Raw genomic sequence first — 25,852 nt, forward strand, 5'->3', positions numbered from 1 at the left:
ATCACCTGTCCTCTGCTAACAAAAGCCAGAGAGAGACACAAAGCTTCCCGGCACCACAGGAGAGACAGGTCACAGAGCCCCACGGCACTTCAGAAGAGACAGCGATCAGAGCCACTCAGAACAGAAGACTCCCAGAGCAGTAAGACACTGCAGCCAGAATTTTCCAGAGTGTACTGGAAGAAAGCACCTCTTTAGAAGTGTGTATCTGAGTAGGTGATATACGTACACTGAGAAGTCACTATATTAAACGCCCTCCTACAGTCTGTCACAGACTGCCTGGACATGAATGGTACTGGACATAAAAAGAAATCAGAAGATAGAGGATTTGAAGGATGAAAGACTGGGCCAGGGAAGAGGTTTCTGACCTTAATAACACCTGTAAAAGAGAAATCACCAATTCCCTAGTGAGGAGGGGCTGGATCTTAGCATCAGAACCCCAGTGCCTTGTACTCTGTGGTGTCCGAGTCTGAGTGCACACAGTAAGGATGTAGCTGCTGTCATTTAACTTGCCGTGGTACTGTTTAATGTCCCAAACTGAGGAATCACTTCAGATGTTGTTACGCTTAGAGTATCTATCATTATGAATTATACTGTGGTTATAATTAAAAGCAATACTATCACTTTTGAATGACTGAAAACGGCAGTGAAATTCTGCAAGAATAATTTACTACAGTCCTTTGTTAATGACTAGCGAATGTCCTTGATTAGGACAACTATTTTTTTGTAGCAGCTAAAGGGACATGCAAACGATCTTAGCACTTTTAGAGGTGGAGGCATATGAGAGGGAGCCGTGTTGAGAAGAGCCTGTTCTCATCACACTGAAGGAAGCTGGTGCAGTGAAGGAAGAGCCATCCGGGTGCAGACAGGCTGGGCTCTCCCCGCTCAGCTGTGGGACTTAGCACAAGCCCACCAGCCTTCATTTTCTCCTCTGTAGAATGGAAACATAAACTGACCGACAACAAGGCTGTGTGGAAAGTAAACAAGATGGTCCATCACGCGCCCTGCTAAGCACTTGGCATCTAGTGGGTTCAGCAAATGTTTGCTCCTGCATGTCCTCCTCTTAAGAAAGCAAGCCATCAGCCTATTTTAATAATGCACATGCATGCAAACCAATGTTTTTGAACAAGTAATTGTTCATCTGTATGTGACCATCCAAGGCAGCAACGTTTCTCATCCACCTGTCCAACATAACTTTAAACACCTCTCTCCTGCTGCCTGAGAGGCCAGCCTCAAAACCCACGTTGGCATCTTCTCTCCATTGTCCCCACAAACGCTTTGGGCTTGGGCCTGTGAGTGGTCATTTGGGGTGAGATGGGGCAGAGGTATCATTTACACAAAGCTCAGACTTATTCATGGTTTTTTTAGTGCTTAAACCAAAAAGCAGCAGCAGTGTGTTTGCTGTCAATATGGTTCTCCGTACCTGTTGCCTCAGCCCATAAAAGGTGGCAATGGGCTCTGCAGACTGCGGCTCTGCGTCCTCTGCATACAGGCAGATGTCATCTTGCACACTCTGCGCCGGCCAGAACCCAACCACGCCCCTGGCTTGAAGTTTCTTTTGACTAATCAATGCTTTCAGCATATTTTGGGCATCATCATAGACTCTTTTGGCCTCTTCACCTTTTAGGAAATATAAGAATTCACTTAAAGATGCCAAAAATAACCAGCAAAGAATGCTCCTTTTTAAGACCACTACCCCTCCTCAGCCATGTTCTCTCTTCGCGCCTCTCTTTTCCCCTCAAATCCTTTCTCAGCGTTTGTCATCAGCGCAACTGAAGGTGGAACAGCTAAGGGTTCAGCGGTTTCTGCTAAGTACAGCTCCCATAGTCTGTTTTCCCAGCTCAAGCCACTGCAACTTTCCCATTTAACAAAAGGCAGAGCGCCAAATCTGTGGCTTCCCAAAGCAGTCTGTCAGACAGAGAGTGAAACAAAGCAGGCCAAATCCTTCCGTCACTGACAGTCCTCGTGCACACAGAACTCCACTGACCTCACGTGAGCCTGGGGATGTGGAATAGGCGGAGGGTGAAGCGTGGCCCCAATCCCGCTGAAGTGGCGTCAGCGCTGCACCTGGACGGCCTCAGCTCGGGCCCCTGCACGTTGTCACCTGCACAGCAGGAGCCAGGCTCCCAGGACACCCTCCTCTTGGTTTTGACTCTAGATGTCAGGCTCCTCTTGGCCCTAATCCCACACTTCTGCCAGTGTATCCCTCCACCTTGCTCTAATCTGGCTATCACCTAATCCTTCGAATGGCTTAGCATCTGGAGCCCATGTCTCTAAGGTAAATTTTGGGGGTAGGGTTGGGAGTGAGAAGCGGGGCTAGCAGCTTATCGACTCACCCACTCTCTAGCTTATTGCCCCAAGTCCTCCTCCCCCCACCAATGCTCCAGGCACAAAGGACTCCTTGCAGGCCCCCAAATTGGCACATGTGTCTGTGCCTTCTCATATTCTGTCTCCTCTGCCTGGAATGTCCTTTTCTTCGATGCCATCTCACGTCCCCAGTCCCAGGCTCAGTAACTCCCACCTAATCTTCAAAAAGCATCTCAAACACCACCTCCTCCAGGAAGCCTCCCCTGACCTCCTAGTCTGAGGTCTATCTCATCTTGTGTCCACAGAAGCCTGGGCTCAACCTCGCAGCAGGTGCTCGGCATGCTGTACGGGAATTACCCGTCACTGTGGCTGCACCAGCTAGCCAGGTCCCAGAGGACAGGGGTTATACATGTCTTCTTTTGTTTATTCCCAGAAGAGCCTGGCATGCAACTGATGTCAATAAACATTTATTAAAAGAATGGATAAACAGAAATGCCAAATTTAGCTGATAAATAAGGACCAAGCCAGCAATTTAAAAACCATTAAAGAGTTGAGCAGGTAAACAATATCCTATGCTATAACAATAAACTATACCCTGCATAATCCACACCCACTGCTCACCACTTAGTCTCGTCTCCAAAGTCTCAGACTGTCTCAACTGTCAGAGCAGGAAGGAGGGACTTAGTGAACTAACCTACAGTTTTGTCGTTAAAGATCTTGGGAAAGCCTCGATTCGGGTACTTGCCCCGGAGCTGCCAGACATCAAAGAAAGGCTTCCAGTCAATGTAGTCCACCAGCTTCTGCAGGTCATAGTCTTCAAAGACCCGAGTCCCAAGAAACGTGGGCGTCACTATGGGAAAGAAGTACCATTGTCAACACTACCACCAGGCGCCCGGGGCTGAGCAGCCCTCACACGTAGCGCTGCTTTCTAGAGGCCTTCCTGGTCGGCTCTCTCCTGCTCTGTTGGCTCCCACACTCTGCCTCCCTCCTGTCACTCGTACGAGTTGTTTTACAAAGAGGAGAACTTTAAATTATCGTAGAGAAGGAGTAATTCTGCAACAAATCTTAAATAAAACGATTCTTCCCATGCAGCTGACTGACTGCACCACCCATGGAAACTCTCCCGTCAACCCTTCCACCCCCGACCCCGCATAAGGAAAAATGAAAGACTTGGGTTAATCTTCACTTGTACAAATGAAGACAATATAAAATACAGACCATTGTAGAAAGACATACATAGTAAGCCACTTATATATAGCGTAAAAACATGACACAATAATCTGTACTGCCTACTGACACACGTACACATAGTCAAAGGGTGAGGAAGTGCACGGCAGCGAGGCATCAACTCAGGACCTAGTGGGGGAGGGAGGGGCGCAGGGCCTCCCACTGCACATGTACTGTTTGCTTTTTAAAATGGACAGAAGGTTCTTTCTTAAGTGGTTAGCGGGTATACATGGATGTTCAGCATATTGTTCTTTATACCTCCTCGTGAGTCTAAAATACGCCCTACGTTAAATAATGGTGAAGACATCCGAGACAGATGGTGCCACTGGGCTTTTTGGGATTTCATGAGCAGCAATACTGCCCCCGACCTCACCACGCCCGTGGCGGGGTCAGGTCAGAGTCCCAGGGACTGACTCTGCAGCCAGCTTCCTAGCCCTCTTGCCCTCAGTTTCCTGATCTGTGAATAGGGATCGGAGAACTTAGACTATACTGACAATCTCAGGGGCTCTGGGATAACACAAAAGTCTCAAGAGTGCTTTCTTCATTGGATGGTAAAAGTGAGAGGAGAAAGTACGAGCAGCTTCTTAATTTTGCCCGGAAATCTCTACCTTTTCATACATGTTGACAGTAACTCTTGCCCACTTGCACCTGGTCTTTTTACCACACAGGATGATCCCTTCCGTGTAAATATTCTATTGTGCTGATTCCTTCGGTAACTGAGAAGGAACTACCAACATCCTCCTGCCGACAGCCCCCTCTTGCTCTGCAGCAGCACCAAGGGACGTCATCCCTGAATAAGCTTGTCTTCCAGAGGTTAAGATTTGCTTGCGGTTTTACCGCCAAGGATCGTGGAAAAGAACCCTTCTTCCTCCCTTTACCGACTTCCTGCAACTACCCTAGGACTGGGTTGCCCTCCAAAACATTTCTGAGGGCCGTACCTCAGGGCCTCCAGCGCCCTGCAGTGGGTAGGGGCAGGGCCTTGCAGGGGCCCCGATGGGGGTTAAAACGGACACTCAAAAAGTGTCAGCCCCGCTGCCTGGCTCTGTGGGCCTCAGAGGACTATTTCCACCAAGATGTGCTTTGGAGGTTTGACTTGGTTAAAATGGACGTCCCCTTGAGATATTTTTCCAATTTCACAGTGAAAGGTAAAGAGAAAATAATAGTTGGAACTATATAGTGATTTACATTTTTCAAAAGTTTTCACATATTGTTTTGTCCTCACAACATTTCCATAAACTCACTCCTTTTTTTACACATTAGAAACTGTCAAACACAGAAGTAAGATGCTCAGGGTCACTCCGTGGTTCAGAGCCAGGAGCTGAGCCAGGATTAGAACCCAGGCATCCTGGCTCCCAATCTGCATTCTTCCCACTAAGCCTCACTGAACCCAGCAGGACAGAAATTAGAACCAAGCTCACCGACATTTTCAATTTAATCCTCTCAACTCTGCTGAGCACGTGTAGAACACAGATGTTGCGAACAATGAAAGCTGATTTGAGGTATTACCTTGGAAATATGGATTCAATTAATATAACCCCTATTCGCCCTGTCTTAGTTTTGCATTTGTATCTCATGCATCTCTGAGCCTGTCAAAACATCTTACACATTTTATTCCCTTGTGAACACCTATGCAAGGCAAAAAAGGTGGCTAGAAATAAGAAAGGGAAGAAACCCGATAAAAGAAATAAAAAGAGGGAAGCATCCAGAGAGAGAATGAGAGCATGAACAAGAAATAGGAGACCCGGCTCTGCTGAAATGATTTAAAGGTCTGTTCAACGCAAAGGCATTTTCAATTTCAGACATTCCATGTCTGCACTTGGGCCCGCCTGGACCCAGGCCAACCCAGTGACCGTACCACCCAGGCAGGTTTCTAGAACTTGCTTCGAGCCGAAGGGGGTTCACTCAAGCACAGCACAGAGGAAAGAATATAGGTTTACAAGACAGATCACAGAGAATCCTAGTAACCTTTCAGGTTATTACCTGAAACCCAGTTTCTTCAAATTAAAGTGGGGACAATAGCACATTCATTACAGAGTTGTGTCAAGGGCTCAGAGCCGCTGCAGGTCAATCTCAGGGCAGTGTTTGGTCCTCCATAAATGGTACCCATTTCCTTTTATTTTTAATCATCATTGTCATTCATCATCATTAGACACAATTAAGAGTTTCTAGCTGCCTGTTTGATTCTATAGCCAAGTAAATGCAAAGGGCTCTTCGGCTCACAGTTAGCACACGCAGCCCTTCTCTAACCAATAGCCAGACAGACCTGGGGGAGGCTCTGACAGCCAGTCAATATGGAAACCGTTTTTTCTAGCTTGACTTAAAGTTAAGTATCTTCTCTCCTAGGAAAAAAAGAAAAGTTGCTTAGTCAGAGACTCTTAGCTTTTCAGCTGCTACCCTGAAAGTATGTTCAAGAAAGCTAGTACATAAGTTTTTCAAGAAAACAAATATTTTTATTAATGAAAATTCAAGCCCTAAAAAGCTCTTCCTTTTCCATCCAATATGGCTTCACATCAGCACCAGCACAATAAAGACTCATTAAATATCCACTGAATATTGATATGTGAATATAAGGCTGACCTGCAGCCTTGACCGTGGGATGAACATGGCAGTGGAGCGGTCTCCTGCCTGTGCTTTAGAACACCTGAGGCCGGGGTTAACTGGCCCGCTTTCCACTGCCCCGAGGACCAGAAGGCAGAACTGAGAAACTGTCAACTGTGGGCAAACCTAAGGGAAGGAGGAAAGCCAACAGCTTGGAAACATCTGTTGTCTTCATGCTGTTTGTTATCTCATTCCACTTGCCTAGTCAGCCCCAAAACGCACCGCCCCCACCCTCAGACAACGCCCAGCTGGCGGATAACCAGGGAGAAGTATCCCAACGACCTCTGCAGAGGAACTGTGCCCACTCTCCACAGACTGCCTGAAGCTCATCCAGACAGGGACAGTGCTGACACACCACTCTGCACAGCCAGCGCCGGGCAGTCAGGGAGCGAGGCTTACAACAGTCCTGTCTAATGTCTTCATTTTCTCCCATTCTCTCCTCAAGAACAGGATCTGTGGGAGTGATTTCAGTACACTGTTTTGGTTCCTGTTTCCCTGCTGGGGACTACCTCATATTTTATTCATTTTCATAACTCTGGTATCTAGCACAGCACCCAACACCTACTGTGTACCCAATAAAAGTTGGGCAGAATAAATAAAATTAATTTTAATAGAGCCAAAAATTATTGGGAATTTAGACTCTGAAGAAGTCTGATTTGAACTAAAAAATAGGACTTCTCTAAAATGATCCTAAACCTTACCTCCTCAAAACAGTAAAGTCACATTAAAAACTATAGGATCATTTTATTACCCAAACAAACAGGGTCCTGTTTTTATCACTCACCTTGAGAGATTCATAATGGTCCTGTCTGATATCTTCATATTCTTCCATGATCTCCTCAAAGTATTCATCCTTTAGATTCTCATCTAATAGCTGAGAACACTGAAAACGCAAGATCAGCGTTCAATCACAACAGAGCAGCAAAAGAAGATAAAACGTGCAATTCCAGTCAGTTCTGGTGACACTGCCTTCAGGAAACTTTTCCCATCATTTCCTCTCCCTTCACCAACTTTGCTAATTCCTGCCTGGGTGTGCAGTAAAGGGTCAACTCAGTAGGCCTGGGATGTTCAAATCTTGCACATTCTGAAGAAAAGACTGGTCTTGACAGGTTCCTGGGAGATGCGCTCTAAGCCCTTGGAATATCTGCCTGATAAGAGTGTCTTTGCCTACCTGGGGCCGTGGGCCACCCCAGACAGTTTATGTCAACAATGTGATTTATGGGGAGACTCAGTTCGTGCTGTATCTGTTTGACCTCTGGAGGGGTTGAAGTCTGAGGATTCCATGTCTACATGACTGACTCCCAATAAAAGCCCAGGATACCAAGGCTCAGGTGAGCTTCCCTGGCTGACAACGCTCTGTACACACTGTCACACATCACTAGCGGAAGAATTAAGCACTGTCCATATGACTCCACAGGGAGAGGACACCCGGAAGCTCATGCCTGCTCTTCCTGGATTCCACTCTATGCATCTTTCCACCTTTGCTGATTTTTATCTGTATCCTTTCACAGTAATAAACCATGATTGTGAGTATAAGAGCGTTTCTGAGTTCTGTGAGTCCTTCTAGCAAATCACTGAAACTGAGGGTGGTCTTGGGGACCTCCAACACCCCTCTTCTTCAGTGTTCCAAAGATACTCTGCTCATCTCTCCATCACTACACTTACTTTTAGTAAGCGTACTTGCTTTTAGTATCTATCTATGTATCGACTTTCCTCACTAGAGGACACCACGTTCATGTCCCTGGTTTCTAGCTCAGTGCCCGGTGCATACAAGGAGCATCCTCACTAAATGTTTGCTGAAGGAATGAGGCTGACCACAGCCACCTGGCAGCTTCTGCTAAAACAAGAAAGGAAATCGATCTTCTGGGAAATGTGAGGTCACTCGGTAACTTGTAAAACTAGGATCAGGTAAATGCTGTTTATGACTATGATTACCAAGTTGGTAGAGGAGTAGCTGCCACCAACGCTAAAAGTAAGATTACAAAGAAATATGAAATTGCTGCCACTGATCACATCAGTTCAAAGCTCACAGCACTGCCCACCTCTGCAGCCTCAAGCAGCATTTTTTAATACGCAAAAAGGCAGGGAAGTTCAATATCATCACTGAAATTGAGGAAGTTAGACTGGATGATGGCTAAAGTGCCTACCAGCTTTAAATAACTATAATTCTATGAGAATTTACTAAGCATCTCTAATTACAATCTAATCACCTATAAGTTACTATAAAACCAAATCACTTTATTAAGGACCATAATCAGGAAAGGCCATGTGGCAAGCCTAAAAATGGCTCCTAAATGGTATCCACACCACAGAGTATTTCCCAGCCTTATATGAACCTTACCTCAGTGGAGCCCCATTTAGGAAACCCAGCAGAGCTAAACAAAGACAAGAAGGAGATGCCTACTCCTGAGCGCCCGAAAGTACACGTAACCAATGTTCTAAAATATTGTTACATTCTGCTGGATTTTAAACTCTGAGAAAGCAAAACCCTGATTTCCTTAACATTCAAAGAACTTAACAATACCCCGACACAGGTACTATTGGGTAGACAGAATGGCCCACTGGTTTGTTGGCACCTTCGAGCCCGCTATACAGCCCCCTGCTCCCAGAGACATGGTAACACGTGCCTCCCGGTCCTGTCTGTCTCGCTTGATGGAAACGAGTTCATGGCCAATTACATGGGCTAATGGATGGGATCCTTCCACAAAAGCAGAGTCCATCATGTGTTTTCATGCCAACCACTTAGACACAGTACAGGTTTTCTTTTCCTTCTTTTTTATTTTTCATGGCAATCGTAGTACAATGAGAGGGCATAAGTTGAAAATACGTTTTATAATTTAAAAAGAAATAATATTGGTACCTTGTTTTTTATTAAAAAAGAAAGAAAAGAAAGCAAGAGGCATCCTGAGGTCTAAACATCCAGCTATTTTGTAGTCAACACATTTTGGAATCTTTCAAATTCATGAGCCAGTAAGCCAGGGGCCTGGGCCTGTGCCACACTCATTGCAGTTAGATCAAGACTCTGAACCAACAATCAACCTAAACAAATTGTACCACTGACTCCTGAAAAGGGTCATAAGCAATTACCCAAATGATTTATTATTGGACTCACGTTTGAGTAATTTTAAAAGGTGGCGGTTTCTTTGTCTATGACAAGAGCTAACCTCTGCTGGCTGCCTGGCTGGACCCGGCCGTAAAGAGCACAAGGACCCACGCCTCACCCTTTGCTTTCACCCAGGCCCGTGCTGCTGCAGCTCCTTAAGACAGTGAAGGAGCCTGTCCTCAGAAGGGACTCAAGAGGCTGACTCTTTCCTAGCTAGAGTCTTTCCCCTACCTGAAGGGGCAGTGTTAGCACAGCATCCTTAAATGGCCAACTGCCTCCTCTCCAAATGAGCAATGTTTGGAGTCATTCAGTAGCATCTGAAAACAGCAGCAAGCATTAAAAAGAGGGCCATTGGTTATGCCCATGGACCTGACATAAGCTCCTTATGAAACATAATCCAAATATAAGGTACAAAAGTTGTTTTAAAACTGAGTTGTAGAAATGTAGTTTATTTGGACATTAGTCTATGTCAATGGTAAATAAAAACTACAATTTTATGATGGCAGCCTGATTTAATGCTATCCTTTTTAGTAAAGGAGAACTGTTAAATTCAAGAGAGCAAGTTTCATGTAAACAAATCCACAGATCTGAAAGAACTCCTTTGGAAAATGGCTAAGGAAATGTGGTCACCTGGTTCAGGCTGCACGATATCACCTGGTGGTCTCCCAAATCACTGGGTCCCCTCAGTAACTTGCTTCACCTACAAACTGTGTAAGTTGGACTAGATCAGTGGTTTTTAAATTGCGCTCTTTTGATGAGAACTGGGAGTGGGATGCAGGATGGGAGGGGCTGCTCTTATTTGTACCACACTGAGTTTCCAGGGAAGATGTCACTTGAACACAAGGTTTCCGTGGCTAAAAGAATTGGAAACCACTGGACCACATGGTCACTCAGATTCCCTCCAGCTATTACAGCCTGTTCTTCAAGGAAAATAATGAAACACGTAACAAGAGAGGATATGAGGCTTCAATGACAAGGAAAAAACTTAGGTAAGTTGTTCATTACATTGATAGAGAAAAACCTACTATTTTGGGTTTTGAACATCTAGTGAATGTTTTTCTGTCTTTCGGTAGGGTCAACTGTCCCGTTCTAGGTTAAATGCTTTTCTATCTGGAAACAGGTCATTTTTAAAAAATTCTACATTCCTTTTAGCTCTGGCATGGAGCTAAGAAAGTGTATGTTCATATTTATAAATATTTGTAGATGGCTGAGATCTCTCTCCGGGTTGGTGTCAAAGTCACAGGTGTCTTGGCACCATTCTTCTGTTACTCAGACCGGCATTTCTGCCGCTGGTGCAGGAAGTGGTCTGCAAACACAAGACACACTCATCTGGCCCTCCTTCCAGCAACACAGACAACTGCAGTGACACTATTGTAAGGCTTATGCTATTCTTTCACTTTTTTTGGTAGAAGTGGACAAAAATAAATAGAAGGTCTTGGGTGATACCCTTAACTCTTAATGCTCTCTTTGTTCTCTCTTCACATTGTATCTGAAATAACGTAAGGCCTACACTTACCACCACCACACTCTTGGATGCGTCCAGGACATGGATTACAGGCGCACTGTATCTTGGAGCTATTTTAACTGCTGTGTGGGTTCTGAAATGAGGGGTCAGGAAGAAAAACATATCCATCAGTGCTGACAGTTCTTACACAACTCTTGTTCAGAACCATTAGAGATGATGTGTTTTTACAGTGCTTCCCAGAGAAAGATTTCAAGGTACTTACAAACATTGAATTTCAAATTTCTCTTGTAAAACTGGGATGACTTTCTCCCCACCCTAAGATGGGGAAACCAAAGGGAAAAGACATGGATTTGTTGGCCCAGGCTGCGAAGAAGTCTGTGACAAAATGAGAACGACTTTGTCCTCAGCTCTCTGCCAGCAGGGGACGAGTCTGCGACCTTGCAGTCATTAGCAACCTGTCTGAACTAAGGGAGCTAACCAGCCCAGGCAATTGCACTTTGCTGTCATAAAGGTCAAGTTGAATTTCTTCCTCCAAATGAGCTGGGCTACCAGCCAGGGCCCCTGGGGAACCAGACACTAGGCAGGCGACACAGGACACCACCCTCTAGCTGCTTCTCCCTATTCCTGGGAGACACCACCTCAACCCCACTTGATACCTGCAGGAAGAAACCTCAGACCCTAAATAAATTCAACACAAAATAACACAGAGAGGCAAAAGCAACAAAAATATTTTATACTAACATTGGCTCAGCCCCAAATCCCTATTGCCAAACTTGAAAATGTCAGTGCTGAGGAAGAAACACCCTTTAATCCTTAAGCTTACCTAATTAACTAAAGTGCAAAGCAAATTGCCCTCTGATTACCGAACGTTTACAGCAATAGCTTAGGCTACGTATCTGCTGTTTCATTACAGAACATAACGCTAAAGTGAGACTGGGGAATGCATATGCGCTCCCTTACAGTAGTTAACCAGGGCCCTGAAGATGGAGAGATGCAAGGGCTTTCCCACACTGCATTTAAATGGGCGGCAACAGCAGTTCCCACAAGACGGGCAGTGCTTTCCAGTTTCATCTTCTCCCCTAAAGTAGCAGCAGTCTTCCCCAAGTCAGACACTTTCATATTCTGTCCCTCAATTAAGATGTATTTTTGTTTGGAAAGACGTCCAGAATATGTTTTCATATGAGGAAAAAAACCAAGCGGAAGAACAGGATGTTTAATAAAATTCTATTTTTTAAAAAACAAACACTATCACCCTCAACCTGTGCCAATCAACCCACCTTAGATGTAAGTGCCACAGATACACATCAAAGTGTCCACACTGGTTCCATGCAGGTCAGAGACGGGAGTGAAGGCAGGAAGGGAGAGACCCAATTTTACTTTACATTCCTCTGAACTGACACGTTCTAGTAAGCGAGGATTACTGAGGTAATTTTTAAAAAACAAGAGAATATTAAAGATGCAAACGTGTGTGTTTTTAATAGGCTTCTGAGGGAAGGCTCTAAAAATTCATTCGTAATGAGACAGACAAGATCACTAACATTTCACCTGGCCCTTTCTAAGTGTATCTCTGTACATAAACAGGAAGCAAAGGACTAAAGCCATAGCCACAAGAACTGACCTAAAGATGGAAGTTCAGGCCTAAGCTAGTTAGTACAAGAGACATCTTCTGGGCTGGGAGGTTGCGGTGCAGAGCACGGAGGGAGCCAGACCATGAACCTGGAGCAGCCAAACAGACTCCACTGCTTCCTGGGGACCTGTTTTGTACCCACTGTGTGCTTGGGGATCAAAGATTTGAAGATACCTTGGGTATTCTATGAGGGGGAAGATTTTCAAACAGTAGGAAAAGTTATAAAGAAGAAGCTGTTTCTAGTTTCAAAATAGAACACAAGTCAGACTCTGCCTGCTTCCTTTTCCTCAGATGGTCACCTCCTTGAGCACATGAATTTACCCCAATGAATAGTCTGCATGAAGTTCCTCCAGGAAACATTATTTTAAGCTTGATGTGACTTAGATAGCATTTTTCTTAAAGAGAACCAGTACAATTTTAAATTTTAAAATCAACACAATTAATATTTATTAAGCATCCAAGGGTTTTGGTGCAATTCTGGCCATTTTCTTTGATGATCTTCTGGACAAGGGCACTGAGAAAGAATTGACGGATTCCAATATTTTAAATAAATTAATTAATAAATTAATAAGTAAAAGAAAAGTGCTGCCTTCTAACACAAAATTGACAAAGCTAGATGAGCACAGGCATAAAATTTGAGCTTGCTCAGCCATCGAGAGTGATTCTGGTTTCCTTATAAAATAATCTGACGTTGCTTCCACTTTCTTCTAAGCTTCCATTTATGCAAGCTTCTCTAGCTGGAAGAAGACTTCTTTCCAAAGTCTGAAAAGATGCAAAACATTGGACTCTCTCTTCCCCTTCCTCCATACCAAGAGCAAAGGGTTAGAGCTGAGGCTGAACCTATATCCATCTCTGCTAAGTCACTCATCAAATAGGATTTAATTAGTCACTGCCCCTACTTGCTGAATGGGCACAATAGTATTAACCTTGGAAGATCTTTTTAAAAACTCTGAAAAAGAACAAGTACTTGAAGTATTTATTTCATGTCATAGCCTATCCTAGAATTAATTGAAAGTGTTTTATATAAAAATGCAGCATGACCAAAACTTAAAATTTGATGAGAAAAATGAGACAAAGAGAAAATAAAGATGGGAAAATTAAGATGCAATCAGGAGTGAGATCGACATATAAAATTCATTCCACGAAATCCTACACACACACCTGAGCTCTAAGCTTCCCTGCAGTCAATTCAAAGAGGAAAATAATATCAGTTACGTGATTTGGCACCAAACTTCCTAAGAATTTTTCTTAAAACTCAGAAAATTATCTCCAGCTTTGAGCACTATGACTTCCTATTGAATTCTCCACTATTCACAAAAAAATAATAAAGACATTTTGCAGTTATTGGCTTTACACCAGTAAAAAATTGAGAGCTAACTGCCAGACTTGTGCCCTTGAGAAGTTCTGTAGCTAACAGGGCTAGATTTCCGTTAAAGGCATTTCTAGTTTGTGATATCAAAACCATCTGTATTACAGACAGGAGCATATTCAGTGTTCTATTCCTTTATAGCTACAGGTTAAGAAGGGACAATCCAAGCACATTTCCACTCAGATATGACCCCGAAATCTGTATAACCCTTTCAAAGTCTCCAAGGAGCCATCCATTAGACAGCCTTACGCCTCATTGCAAGCGTCTGGGGCTACAGCTCTAATTCTATCATGCCACCACGGGCCACTGAGGTCTGGAAAAGCCATGTTGGTATATTATATCCCCTCAGAGATCGGCTTTCATGACAACTTGGAAGACCTGAGCTGCCATCTGCTCAAATACAGTTAGCAAAGGAGAGAACTGGAACACTGCTGAGCCCTCAAGAGGTCAGAGGAGGTAACAAATACCAAGGGCTCTCAGAGGGCTTCTGAGACATTCAAACCCCTGAATGCTTTCTAGCAAAGCTGACTCGCCCAGCAGTAGATGTCTTTCTCATTCAGATGCAAGAAGCACAAACCATAAAAGGTGATAAACCAGATTTCATAAAAATTAAGAACTTTTGTTACACAAAAATACCACTAAGACAGCAAAAGGCAAGCCATATTGGAAGAATCTATTTAAAATATATACTTCTCTAGGGGCCGGCCCGGCAGCGCAGCAGTCAATTTCGCATGTTCCACTTTGGCGGCCCGGGGTTCGCTGGTTCAGATCCCGGGTGTGGACATGGCACCGCTTGGCACGCCATGCTGTGGTAGGCGTCCCACGTATAAAGTAGAGGAAGATGGGCACAATGTTAGCTCAGGGCCAGGCTTCCTCAGCAAAAAGAGGAGGATTGGCAGTAGTTAGCTCAGGGCTAACCTTCCTCAGAAAAAAAAAATATATATATATATACTTCTCATACAGGCCTAATATCCAATATAAAGAACGCACACAAATCTAAGAAAAAAGTAAGAAAAAAGGCAGAATATCCAATTTAAAAAAAGACTTAAAAGAGCAAAACAAAAGATTAAAAAGCATATACAAATGGTCAAGACACATATGAAATGGTACTCAATATCATTAGTAAACAGAGAAATACAAATGAAAACCATATCAAGATATTATTACATACACATTAAAATGGTAAAATCAAAAAGGATGTGGAATCACTGGAACTCTCATAATTGCTGGTGGGAGTGTAAATTAATACAATCACTTTGGAAAACTACTCAGCAATATCTGATGCAGATGATCATATGCATACCTTATGATTCAGCTAGTTTGCTTCAGGGCAGAAATACATACATAGCAGAGTTCTGTGTAATAGCTGCAAACTGGAAAAACCCAAATGTCCACCAACAGGAGCATGGATAAATAAGGCATAGTATACTATACAATGGAATATTATACCACAATGAAAAAACCCCCAACTGTTGTAACACTAAGTTTAGGCCTCACAGAAATAATGTTGAGCAAAATAAACTGGACACAGAAGAATACATACAACAGGATTCCATTTATACAAAGTTGAAATGCAGGCAAAACCAACCTACGATGATGGAAGACAGAACAGTGGTTCCTCTTGTTGGTAAGGATGATGAGGTGGGGTAGCCCGTGCAGTTCCCAGAGTGCCATTAATGTTCTATTTCTTGATCTGGGAGTGATTACATGGGTGGGTTCATCAGGTTGTATATCTATGATTTGTGTACTTTCCTGTATGACTGCAATTCTTTGGTAGAAGTACTCACTTAAATAAGAGGGCTTGATGAAGCGAGACTCCAGGCCCGAGTCCTCACCTACTGTCACTGCTTTAGAATGCAGTCAGAACAGGGGAATTTTACATGGAAGTTCTTAGAGGCTGCACGAGAATCTGTTGTGCAAAGGCTGGTCTAGCACCACGATGGACAAGGGGATGGTACCTGAAAGCACTGCTGCTGGCTTTCACTTTCCAATAATTTCCCAGAAATTCTAACAGGCATGGAAGACAACAGAACCAGAAAAGGCAGAGCTCATTGAGAAACAAAGCACTGGAGAGCTGGAAGAAACTGTGGGAGGTCAGGGACCCAGCTTTCTGCCTTCGGGTAGGCACACATGGAGTTTCCCAGATGATGAGAGCAGATATTTTGCAACAGCATGAAGAAACGATGGGTGATTTCTGATGTGATTACTTCTAACTTGATATACCAGGTTACAGAGTCATTTACGGCTAATTTTGCCAATGATGTATCTTGGGAGGCTAGTCATGTTGCTTCTGAATGTTTTTTTTAAAAACCTCTTTAATTTGGTGGCTCTTACGTGGTAAGAGGTATAATAGAATGGACCATTTGGTAATGTTCCAATTTGTACAAGTAGCAATATGTGGTTTCCTGATCTTGAACTTCTCTGAGTGTAGTGTCCTACCATATAAAATGGTTATTTTGAAACCAGAATCACATTTACATAACTCATAATGCATTTCATTATATCTGTTCATTTAAATATTTATTTATTCTATTTACAACTGTGATTTTAAAAGGTATTTCATTCTGACAATAGTCTATAGATTCTCTTACCATTCTCTTTACTAAGCTAACAAATGTTCACACTACAATCATCAATTACCTAAGACCATCCTCACTGAAACCCGTTACCAATGGTTGGGTCATACCCCCAGAGAATAATCTGCCGCACATGCTGGTGGACAGTCTTTTGTGGAGAAACAAACCCAGTTCTCTAATGTGAGTGACAACAGCTACACTATTAAGTCCTTCAAGTACAAAAAGCAATTGGTAGATAAATGACATAACACTACTACTGACATAGGACTACTCATGAAAATGATCCATTCAGATTATAAACGGCATGACGGTTAATTATGGGTGTCAACTTAGCTAGGCCATGAGACCCAGTTTTTGGTCAAACACCAATCTAGACGTTTCTGTGAAGGTATTTTTTAGATGTAATTAACATTTAAATCAGTAGACTTTGAGGGAAGCCGATTAGCCTCCATAACATGCCTGGGCCTCATTCAATCAGTTAAAGACCTTAAGAGAAAAGACTGAAGTCCTCAAGGAAGAAGGACTTCTGCCTCCAGACTGCCTGGGGACTTAAGACTGCAACATCACCTCTTGCCTGGTCTCCAGCCCAAGGCCTTCCCTGCAGATTTCAGACTTACCAGCCCCCATAATCACATGAGTCACTTCCTTAAAACAAACCTCTCTCCCTCTCTCTCTCTAAATATATACACAATGCACATGCACATTCTCTTGATTCCGTTTCTCTGGAGAACTCTGACTAATACAAATGGCTTACCATACAGTTGTTTCCAGTATGACAGGAACTTTGCACTATCTTTGACCAGACCTCTACTGTATTTTTGTATCAGAAAAATAAACTATATGATAGTGTGAATCACCAAGTTCAATGCTCCAACTGGGTATTATTTCCTGCCAAAGTGAACTATATGGGGCATATGGAATGTGTCATAAAAAGTCTAAAACCCATAGTTAACATATTTCTCACCAAATATTATGATCACGACCCCAGGAAAAATCTGACAAACTAATGATTATGTGACCAAATTTGAACTTTCTCCTCTTTAAATTGTTTAACCCAGAGGTTTCAAAAACAACTTCCCAAAGTGGTCTTTTGGTTCATTCTTGCTAGGCTGGCTTTCTGTCTCAACTACTACAAGGTCAGAGTTTCTTCAAGGGAACTTGCAATTACTCAGACACCTGCTTCAAGATAGAGAGTGAGCTGAAGTTCAAACAATGTCTTTGTGCTAAAATACACAGCTTCTCCACTCAGTTTGATTTCAGGAGGAGTGGATGTTCATTAGAAATCTCAGGAACTAAACAGGAGGTGAGAGGATTAAGGAGAAGACAGTTGCAAGCCAAAGGAATCCAAACAAAGGCTAAGGGTGGGGAGATCACCAAGGAGTTTCCTATAGCAGGCTCCCAAAGTATTCTGGCTCTTGTCCAAGTGAAGACGGAAAGTTCATGTTTTTATATAAGATGGAGCCAACGTACTAAGCATTAGAAAAAACCCTCAGGTTTTCTCACTGATTGTAAACACAGGCATTTAAGAGAATTTAAAGCAAAGCACAAAGCTCATAAACTTGACTTACCTCGAAGTGGTGGCTCCTCCAATCAGCAATGGAATCTTTATAGCTAATCTCTCCATTTCCTTGGCAACAAAAATCATTTCATCCAGGGAAGGAGTGATGAGTCCTGACAGGCCAATTATATCTATTATTTAAAAAAAGAAAAAAAGGACAGTGAGACAGAAGATGGGAGAAAAAGAGGAAACGTATAAAGACTCATTTTAGAAACTTTGTAAATCAAGACCACAAGACCTAAGTTGAATTCCCAGTTTCTAACTCTAAGACATCTTCTCTGACTGGGGGGTTTCAATTTACTGTTTGCTTTTGGTAGTAAATATGATCTGTAACTTAAAGTTGCAATAATGTACTTGCCACAGTTTTGGGAAGCCATGCAATAGAATACATTGTCACATATTTCCCAGACTCCAACGTGTCACAGTGCCTAAAGAAACATAAAAACAACCACACCCAGAGAAAAACTCTAACATAACACTGCTCTCTTACAAGAAGCCTGTCCCCATTCCCCATCTTCATAGCTACATAGGAGTTTCAAGGTTACCTATTCCCCTCTTCAACCCCCATTATAGATGGCAGTGAAAGCAGGCCCCATGCAGGAGTTGGCTCTTGATTGTCTGAATGTCCCACGGATCCCACACGGGCTGGGGCATTACTATTCACTGGCAGACACACAACTGGAGGGAATGGCATGTAATAAAACACCCAGAAGTACAGTTGCACAGTACCTGCTTTGTGGTCAAGAGCAGCTTTCAGTATCTTATCACAGGGAGTCATGACTCCTAAATCAATAACTCTGAGGAAAAGAAATGAGATGTGAGAAAATTAATGAGAACCCATTAGAGACAAAGCTGAAATGAACATTTTTATTTAGCCATCAAATACTGCTCTAATGTAAACTGGAATCACATTGAAATGCTCACTAAATATTGACAACCACCCCAATTACAACTGCCATTTATTAGGTACTTACCTATGCCAGGAACTATGCTAAGCTTTTTAAACGGTTTCATTGATGCATACTTCACAAAGCAGTCACTTCACCCATTTAAAGTATACAATTGAATAGTTTTTGGTATATTATTATTATTTTTTAAGCTCTGGTAAAAAATATATATAATTTGCCATTTTAACCATTTTTTAAGCACACAATTCAGTGGTATTAATTACAATAGGTCACAATGTTGGGCAAACTTCACCATTATTTATTTTTAAACCCTTTCATCAACCCAAAAAGAAACTGTGTAATCATTCAGCAACAATTCCTCCTTCCACCTAGCCCCTGGCAACCTCTATTTTACTTTCTGTCTCTATGAATTTGCCTATTCTAGACATTTAGATAAGGGCAATCATACACAGTCCTTTTGTGACTGGCTTATTTCACTTAGCATAATGTCTTCAAGGTTCGCCCATGTTGTGGCATGTGTCAGAACTTCATTCCTTTTTAAGGCTCATAATACTCCATTGCATGGATGTGCCACATTTTGTTTATTCATTCATCCGTCGATGGACACTTGGGTTGCTTCCACTATGCTAAGCTTTTCATATAAGCGATCTCATTTAACCCTCACGGCAACTCAACAATAAAGCACTACTCTAGGCCCCATTTTTTGTTTTGTTTTCATATATTTACTTGATTCATTTATCCAAATATATACATTGGATGGATTATTATAAATGGGATTACTGCATTAAATATATTTTATGATGTTTGATTTATATTTTAAACTTGATTTTGAGGTAGTTTGTACCAATTACTACTTTTTAAATTATTATTATTATTATTATTTTCTAAAGATTGGCACCTGGGCTAACAACTGCTGTCAATCTTCCTTTTTTTTCCCCCCTAAAGATTGGCACCTGGGCTAACAACTGTTGCCAATCTTTTTTTTTTTTTCTGCTTTATCTCCCCAAACCTCCCCCCCCCCACCCCGCCCCCGTACACAGTTGTATATCTTAGTTGCAGGTCCTTCTAGTTGTGGGATGTGGGACGCCACCTCAACATGGCCTGACGAGCGGTGCCATGTCCGCGCCCAGGATCCGAACCCTGGGCTGCCGCAGCGGAGCACGCGAACTTAACCACTCAGCCACAAAGCTGGCCCCAATTATTATTATTCTTGAAAACATGATTTTCACGTTTTTTTTGGTTTTTTGCTGGGAAAGATTTGTTCTGTTGCAAATCTTCCTTTCTTTTTTTCTCCCTTCCCCAAAGCCTCAGTACATAGTTGTATATTTTAGTTGTAAGTCCTTCTAGTTCTTCTATGTGAGCCACTGCCACAGCATGGCTACTGACAGATGAGCGGTATGGTTCTGTGCCCAGCGAACCTGGGCCACCAAAGCGGAGTGCACTGAACTTTCACCACTAGGCCATCAGGGCTGGCTCTGACTTTAATGTTTTAATGAGGAAGGGCCCAGAGGAGCTTGGGCCCAGTCACAGAACTACTTAGTAGCAGAGTTGGGATTTGCACCAGGATCTGACACCAAAAAACCCATCCTCTTAGCCATTTAGGCTAATAATAACGCCGGGGAAGCTCACTCAATAAATATTTATTGAACAGTATACTACACAGAAGCCAATGAGAAGAATAATCCAGAAGAGGTCAGTTCCTGCAAATGAAAAGCCGATGATAAAGAAATCTGGTTACTTAAGTCAAGGGAGAGGGAGACTGAATCAGGGAGCTGTTCACCCAGAGAGATGGGGTGAGACTCAAAGGAGAAGCTGGCTCTGGGAGGGCACACACGAGAAGGAGGGTCAGCAGGGGCAGAGAAAGCCTGGAGCATGCTCTGACAGAACAGATAATACCAGAAGAATTCCAATTCATAGGGGAGATGGCTTTCTGGAACTCAGAGAAAACAGGAATTTCTGCCCTGGAAAATGTTCTATGTACTACTCCTCTATTCTAGATTGAGAGAGGATCCATGTCAGTCATTATTACAATTTCATTCTATTATGAGTATTTGTTTAAAATATGTTTAAAAAAATTACAGCATGCATCTTCACTTACTTCATAATGTCAAGAATTCTTAAAATTAAATAAGGAAAGTAATTTTAAGTAAAAAAATCACTATGTTTTATGCAGCATCAAGTCAGCTGAATGAGTGATGTCCACAATGTCCTAGACATCAGGGGCAGGAAGGAGCCTTGCTTCTCACTATATACCCGTTTATACTATTGGATTATTTAGCTTGTTCCCATATTACTTAAAAAAATGTTTTTAAATAAACTAGCACATATGGAATCCTCAGTAAGAAGCAAGACAATTTCAAATCAATAACCATAGTCAGCTGTTAGCACTAACCCAGTAGAAACAAAAGCTGCAGGTTTTAATGATATGACACTGCAGGTTGTAACAGGAATGAGATGATACCACTTTGCGTTTTTTTAGCATATTGAAAAAAGTCTGGTAACTGGATCTTTTGTTCAACTATGACTAAGTATAGACTGTCGCATATAAAACTAAGCAAAATAGCATACTACTTTTAAATCAAGACAAAAAGGCATACATTTCAAAGCTGTTTTCAATATTGTATATATTTTTAAAACTCAATTAAAAATCATCAGTATGATGGCAAGAATTCTCTTGTTCTCGTTCCCTTTTCTTGTTTTAAGCAGTGTATCTTTCAGGAACATCTTATGCATGCTTGCTCTGTTTGAGGAAAAGTACGGAGCCCTTGTGGCTGGACAGAAATGGGGGAAGGAGAGAGGTAGCCAGCGAGGTCAGAGAGGGAAGAGAGGGCATCTGAATGGTGGCAATTAGTTCAATTTTCAAAGTACTAAGTTTGAGATTTCTTTAGATATCCAAATGGAGCTCTCAGGTAGTCAACTGGATATACATGTCTGGAGTTCAGGTGAGAGATCCATGCTGGACATAAAACTTGGAACTTGTCAGCATATTAGATGATGTTAAAATGTCATGAGACTGTGTATAAAAGAATTAGAAAAACAGATTACCAAAAGCAGAGAGAGAAAGAAAGGAAGAAGGAGGAGGAGCAGGAGGAGGGAGAAGAGAGGGGGAGGGGAGGAGAGGAGCAAGAAACAAAATAGTCAGGAGACTGGATGAGACCATATAAGCCTGTCCTAGGGCCTTGTCACCCGAGGCGGGTGTGCTCCCTGCACCAGCAGCACCACCATTACCTGGGAGCTCGTGAGAAATGCACAACCTCAGATCCAGACCTACTTCAACCAGATGTGACCCTTAACAAGACTCCCAGGTGACCAGAAGGCACATAACTGTTGGAGAAGCACTAACCTAGGTAGTGAAGACAGACAAAGAAGAGCTCCAAGGGCTGAGCCTTGGTGTACTCCTCTATGTAGGGATCACACAGAGGAGAAATCAGCAAAAGAGAGAGACAAAGAGTGATCAGTAAGGTAAGAAGGGATCTGAGAACAGTGAGCCAGGGGACCAGGATACAAGTTCAATTTCCAACTTGTATGCCTCCTTAGGAAATCTTGTCGGGAAACAGTCAAATATATCATTGATTAGAAGAGCACTTCCCCACTTTTACCATGCATAGAAAGTAATATTTACGGCACTGGGATACACGAGGTTGCTCACCATCAGGGACAACCAGTCTAGGACTGAGGCTGCCCCCAGCTCCACCCCTGAGGAAGAAGGGGATCAGTTTCTCAGCATATCTGAGTTGAGAAACAGTTGGCAAGTTCTGAATTAGAATACAGTGTGACAAGTGCTACGATGGAGGCATTTACAGTGTGTTGTGGGAGGCCATCTAAACTGGATGACAAATAGAAATGTCCCAGGAGGGTGATACCCGAGCTCAATTTTGAAAAAATAAGTAGGTATTAGCTAGATGAAGGGAAAAAGAGGGCAGTCCAGGCAAAGACTAGCACTATGAAGGTCCAGAATCATGAAGCAGCTGGCCCTGGAGAACTCGGGCTGAAGGAAAGGATCTGAAGCCTGGGGAGGAGGGCATGGGTCAAAGCCATCCCTGCCTTCTGCGGCTGCCACCACTCTTCCCACCAACCCTTTCCATGTTCTCTCACCTTTACTACAACTTCCTGCTTCCCCCACATACCTCTCCATCTCCCCTGGCTTTCCCTTGGTTTCCCTTCTTCACTCTGAGCTGTACCCCACGTCCGTAGGACTCTTCCCATACATATTCTTATATTTTGCCAAATGAGAGATTAAAGACAATCAAATGAATGTTATGGAAAAATGTCGGTTTTATAATCATCTTTCTAAACTGCTTATAACAGGTTGTGAACACAAGCATTTAATTTGGGCTTCTAATTCAGAAAAAAAAGGTAAGCTGCATTAAATGCTTTAGCAAAGGCATCCAATACTATTTAAGAACACAAACATTTTAGAAAATAAATAGTGTAGTAGATAAAGTCTCTTTTATGCTCCAGAAGGAATTAAAAAGGAAAATGAAACTAGCTATGTATCTGCATGGCCTTAAGGTGCCTCATATTTGCTGTCATGTGAACTAAGGTGGCAGCTTGTTTCTGATCCTGCAATTCACACACGCTACCACTAGATGGAAGCACCCCACCAGTCTGCATTCCCCAATGACGGTTGCCAATCTGCAGTTAGATTGGAGCTCACAGGGTCTCTTTCTACTTCTCCTTTTCAAAAATACATAAATAAATAAAATTCTTGATAGTCTCCTCTTCAAAATAATACAAGTTGGGTAGAGGAACTGAATAGATATTTTTCCAAAGAAGACGTACAAGGGAACAACAGACACATGAAAAGATGTTTACTATCACTAATCATCAGGGAAATGCAAATCAAAACCACAAGGAGCTATCACCTCACACCTGCTAGAATGGCTAGTATCAAAAAGACAAGAGATAACAAGTGTTGGCGAGGATGTGGACAAAAGGGAACACTTGTGCACTGTTGGTGGGAACATAAATTGATGCAGCCTCTATGGAAAACAATATGGAGGTTCCTCAAAAAATTAAAAATAGAACTACCATATGATCCAGCAGTCCCACTTCTGGGTATATATCCAAAGGAAATAACAACAGGATATTGAAGAGACATCTGCACCACCATGTTTATTGCGATATTATTCACAACAGCTAAGATATGGAAACAACCTAAGTGTCAGTCAATAGATAAATGGATAAAGAAAATGTGGAGACATACATACAATGGAGTATTATTCAGCCACAAGAAAGAAGGAAATCTTGCCTCTTGCAACAACATGGATGGACCTTGAGGGAATTATGCTAAGTGAGATAAGGCGGACAGAGAAAGACAATACTGCACGATATCACTTATATGCGGAATCTAAAAAAGCCAAACTCATAGAAACAGAGACTAGAATGGTGGTTATCAGGGTCTGGGGGGTGGGGGAAATGGGAAGATGTTAGTCAAGGAGTAGAAACTTTCAGCTGAAGATAAACACGTTCTGAGGATCTAATACAGAGCATTGTGAATATCGTTAACAATATTGTATTATATACTCGAAAATGTTAAGAAAGTAGATCTTCAATATTCTCACCACAAAAAGAAACGGTAATTATGTGATGTGATGGAGGTATTAGCCAACACTATGGTGGCAATCACATTGCATTATATAAGTGTTTCAAATCAACATGTTGTACACCTGAAACTTACACAATATTATATGTCAACTATATCTGAATAATGCTGGAAAACAATATATACGTAATTTATTTCATACGCACACACATACACACACACACATAAACACATATCAAGTTGAAAGCCTCTGATTACCAAGCAAGCCTGTGAGGTATGTTGGAGAGACTGGATCAGTGTGCCCTGACTTAGACACAGCCATTTTCCTCACTCAGCTGAACACTTGAACATGCAGTGTTTCATTCTTAGACATATATTTCTTATTTTTACCCATACAAGACAGTTATGTTAAGAACCATTGGTTAAAACATAAATATGCCTCATTAACTGTTTCACTACATCCATATTTTTTTAAGTACTAGATGTATGATATCTAATTTTAAAATTTCTGTTGATATATCCCACCTTTTCTTACAAAAATTATCTGTTAAATGGGAGATATTTGTCTTTTTATATAATTATGATTAAAGACTATATCTAAAATCAACTTTCATGTAATCAAATATCCGATCAAAAATATTTTTAAATATTCTAAATTACTTCTTAAAAGAAATTTAACTAGAATATTAATATCAGACATTACAGTTAAAGTTAACTTTATAACTGGAATAAATACTGGAAGGTAAACTGACACAGCATAGAATCCCGACTTTTGGACTAAGAAGCCCTGAGTATGGCCTGCCACTTGCTAGCTGTGTGACCATGAAGAAATCACTTGACTTCTCTAAGTCTTGGTTTTCTCCTCTGTAAAATGAGAAATACAATAATTGAGACAGGAAGAGTAGGATCAAAACCTTTAAAAGAAAGGAAGGATGAAAGAAAGGAAAAGAAAAAAAGTCAGGAAAAGAAGACCAAGCCTAGAACACTACTGCTTAGCTAAAGTATACATGTAACTACAGAAGGCAGATCTGCAGGCACTCATCTACTAGTTGACACCATAAAATCAAACTTACCAATGCCAAGAGTCCATGTGTTACAAGACACAGGACTCAAAGGGGTATTCGACTTGACAGAAAAAGTTTGTGCATTCACTTATGTTTTTGTAAAAAGAATAATTAAAGTTACACCAGCAGATGTTTCTCCAGTTAGACTTGCTAGCAAAGATGCGCAGACCTTCAATGCACAAGACAGAGGAACTGGATGTGCTGGGGGAAAGCCTCTGGTTCAATAAGCAGGCTTTCACGACCATTGACATTCAGCTCCAGTAGCACCCTGGAGAAACGCCACAGCTCCCTCTGGCTTCTTCAAATGTCTTTACTGGAGAAAAAACATTCCTAGTATGATTCGCTCACCTACTTATCCATTTTTCAAGATAAAAAATGATAAAGACACGACAATGATATCTCAAGAATTGCTTTAGGAAGTGTGCCTACAAGTCGCCTTTTCCAGTAGTTCTCGTGCCATTATCACAGTTCAATATGTACCTGGGTGTTTAGCCTGATAAACAGTAAA

General features: G+C 42.1%; 1 protein-coding gene across 4 annotated transcripts in view; it reads right to left on the reverse strand.

Annotated features, from left to right (window-relative positions):
• MTR (5-methyltetrahydrofolate-homocysteine methyltransferase) overlaps positions 1–25,852 on the reverse strand; it is a 102,965-nt gene that overhangs the window by 8,295 nt on the left and 68,818 nt on the right. For all 4 annotated transcript variants that reach the window (XM_001914916.6, XM_070228822.1, XM_023646964.2 and 1 more), the window contains 7 exons: positions 18,557–18,624; positions 17,838–17,958; positions 10,749–10,830; positions 6,914–7,012; positions 5,795–5,870; positions 2,999–3,154; positions 1,421–1,617 (listed from right to left, as the gene is read on the reverse strand). In XM_001914916.6, the coding sequence (XP_001914951.2) occupies positions 1,421–1,617; positions 2,999–3,154; positions 5,795–5,870; positions 6,914–7,012; positions 10,749–10,830; positions 17,838–17,958; positions 18,557–18,624 (799 nt within the window). The remainder of the gene's footprint in view (positions 1–1,420; positions 1,618–2,998; positions 3,155–5,794; positions 5,871–6,913; positions 7,013–10,748; positions 10,831–17,837; positions 17,959–18,556; positions 18,625–25,852) is intronic.

Source organism: Equus caballus, chromosome 1 (genome assembly GCF_041296265.1).
Source record: "Equus caballus isolate H_3958 breed thoroughbred chromosome 1, TB-T2T, whole genome shotgun sequence".
Lineage (NCBI taxonomy): Eukaryota > Metazoa > Chordata > Mammalia > Perissodactyla > Equidae > Equus > Equus caballus.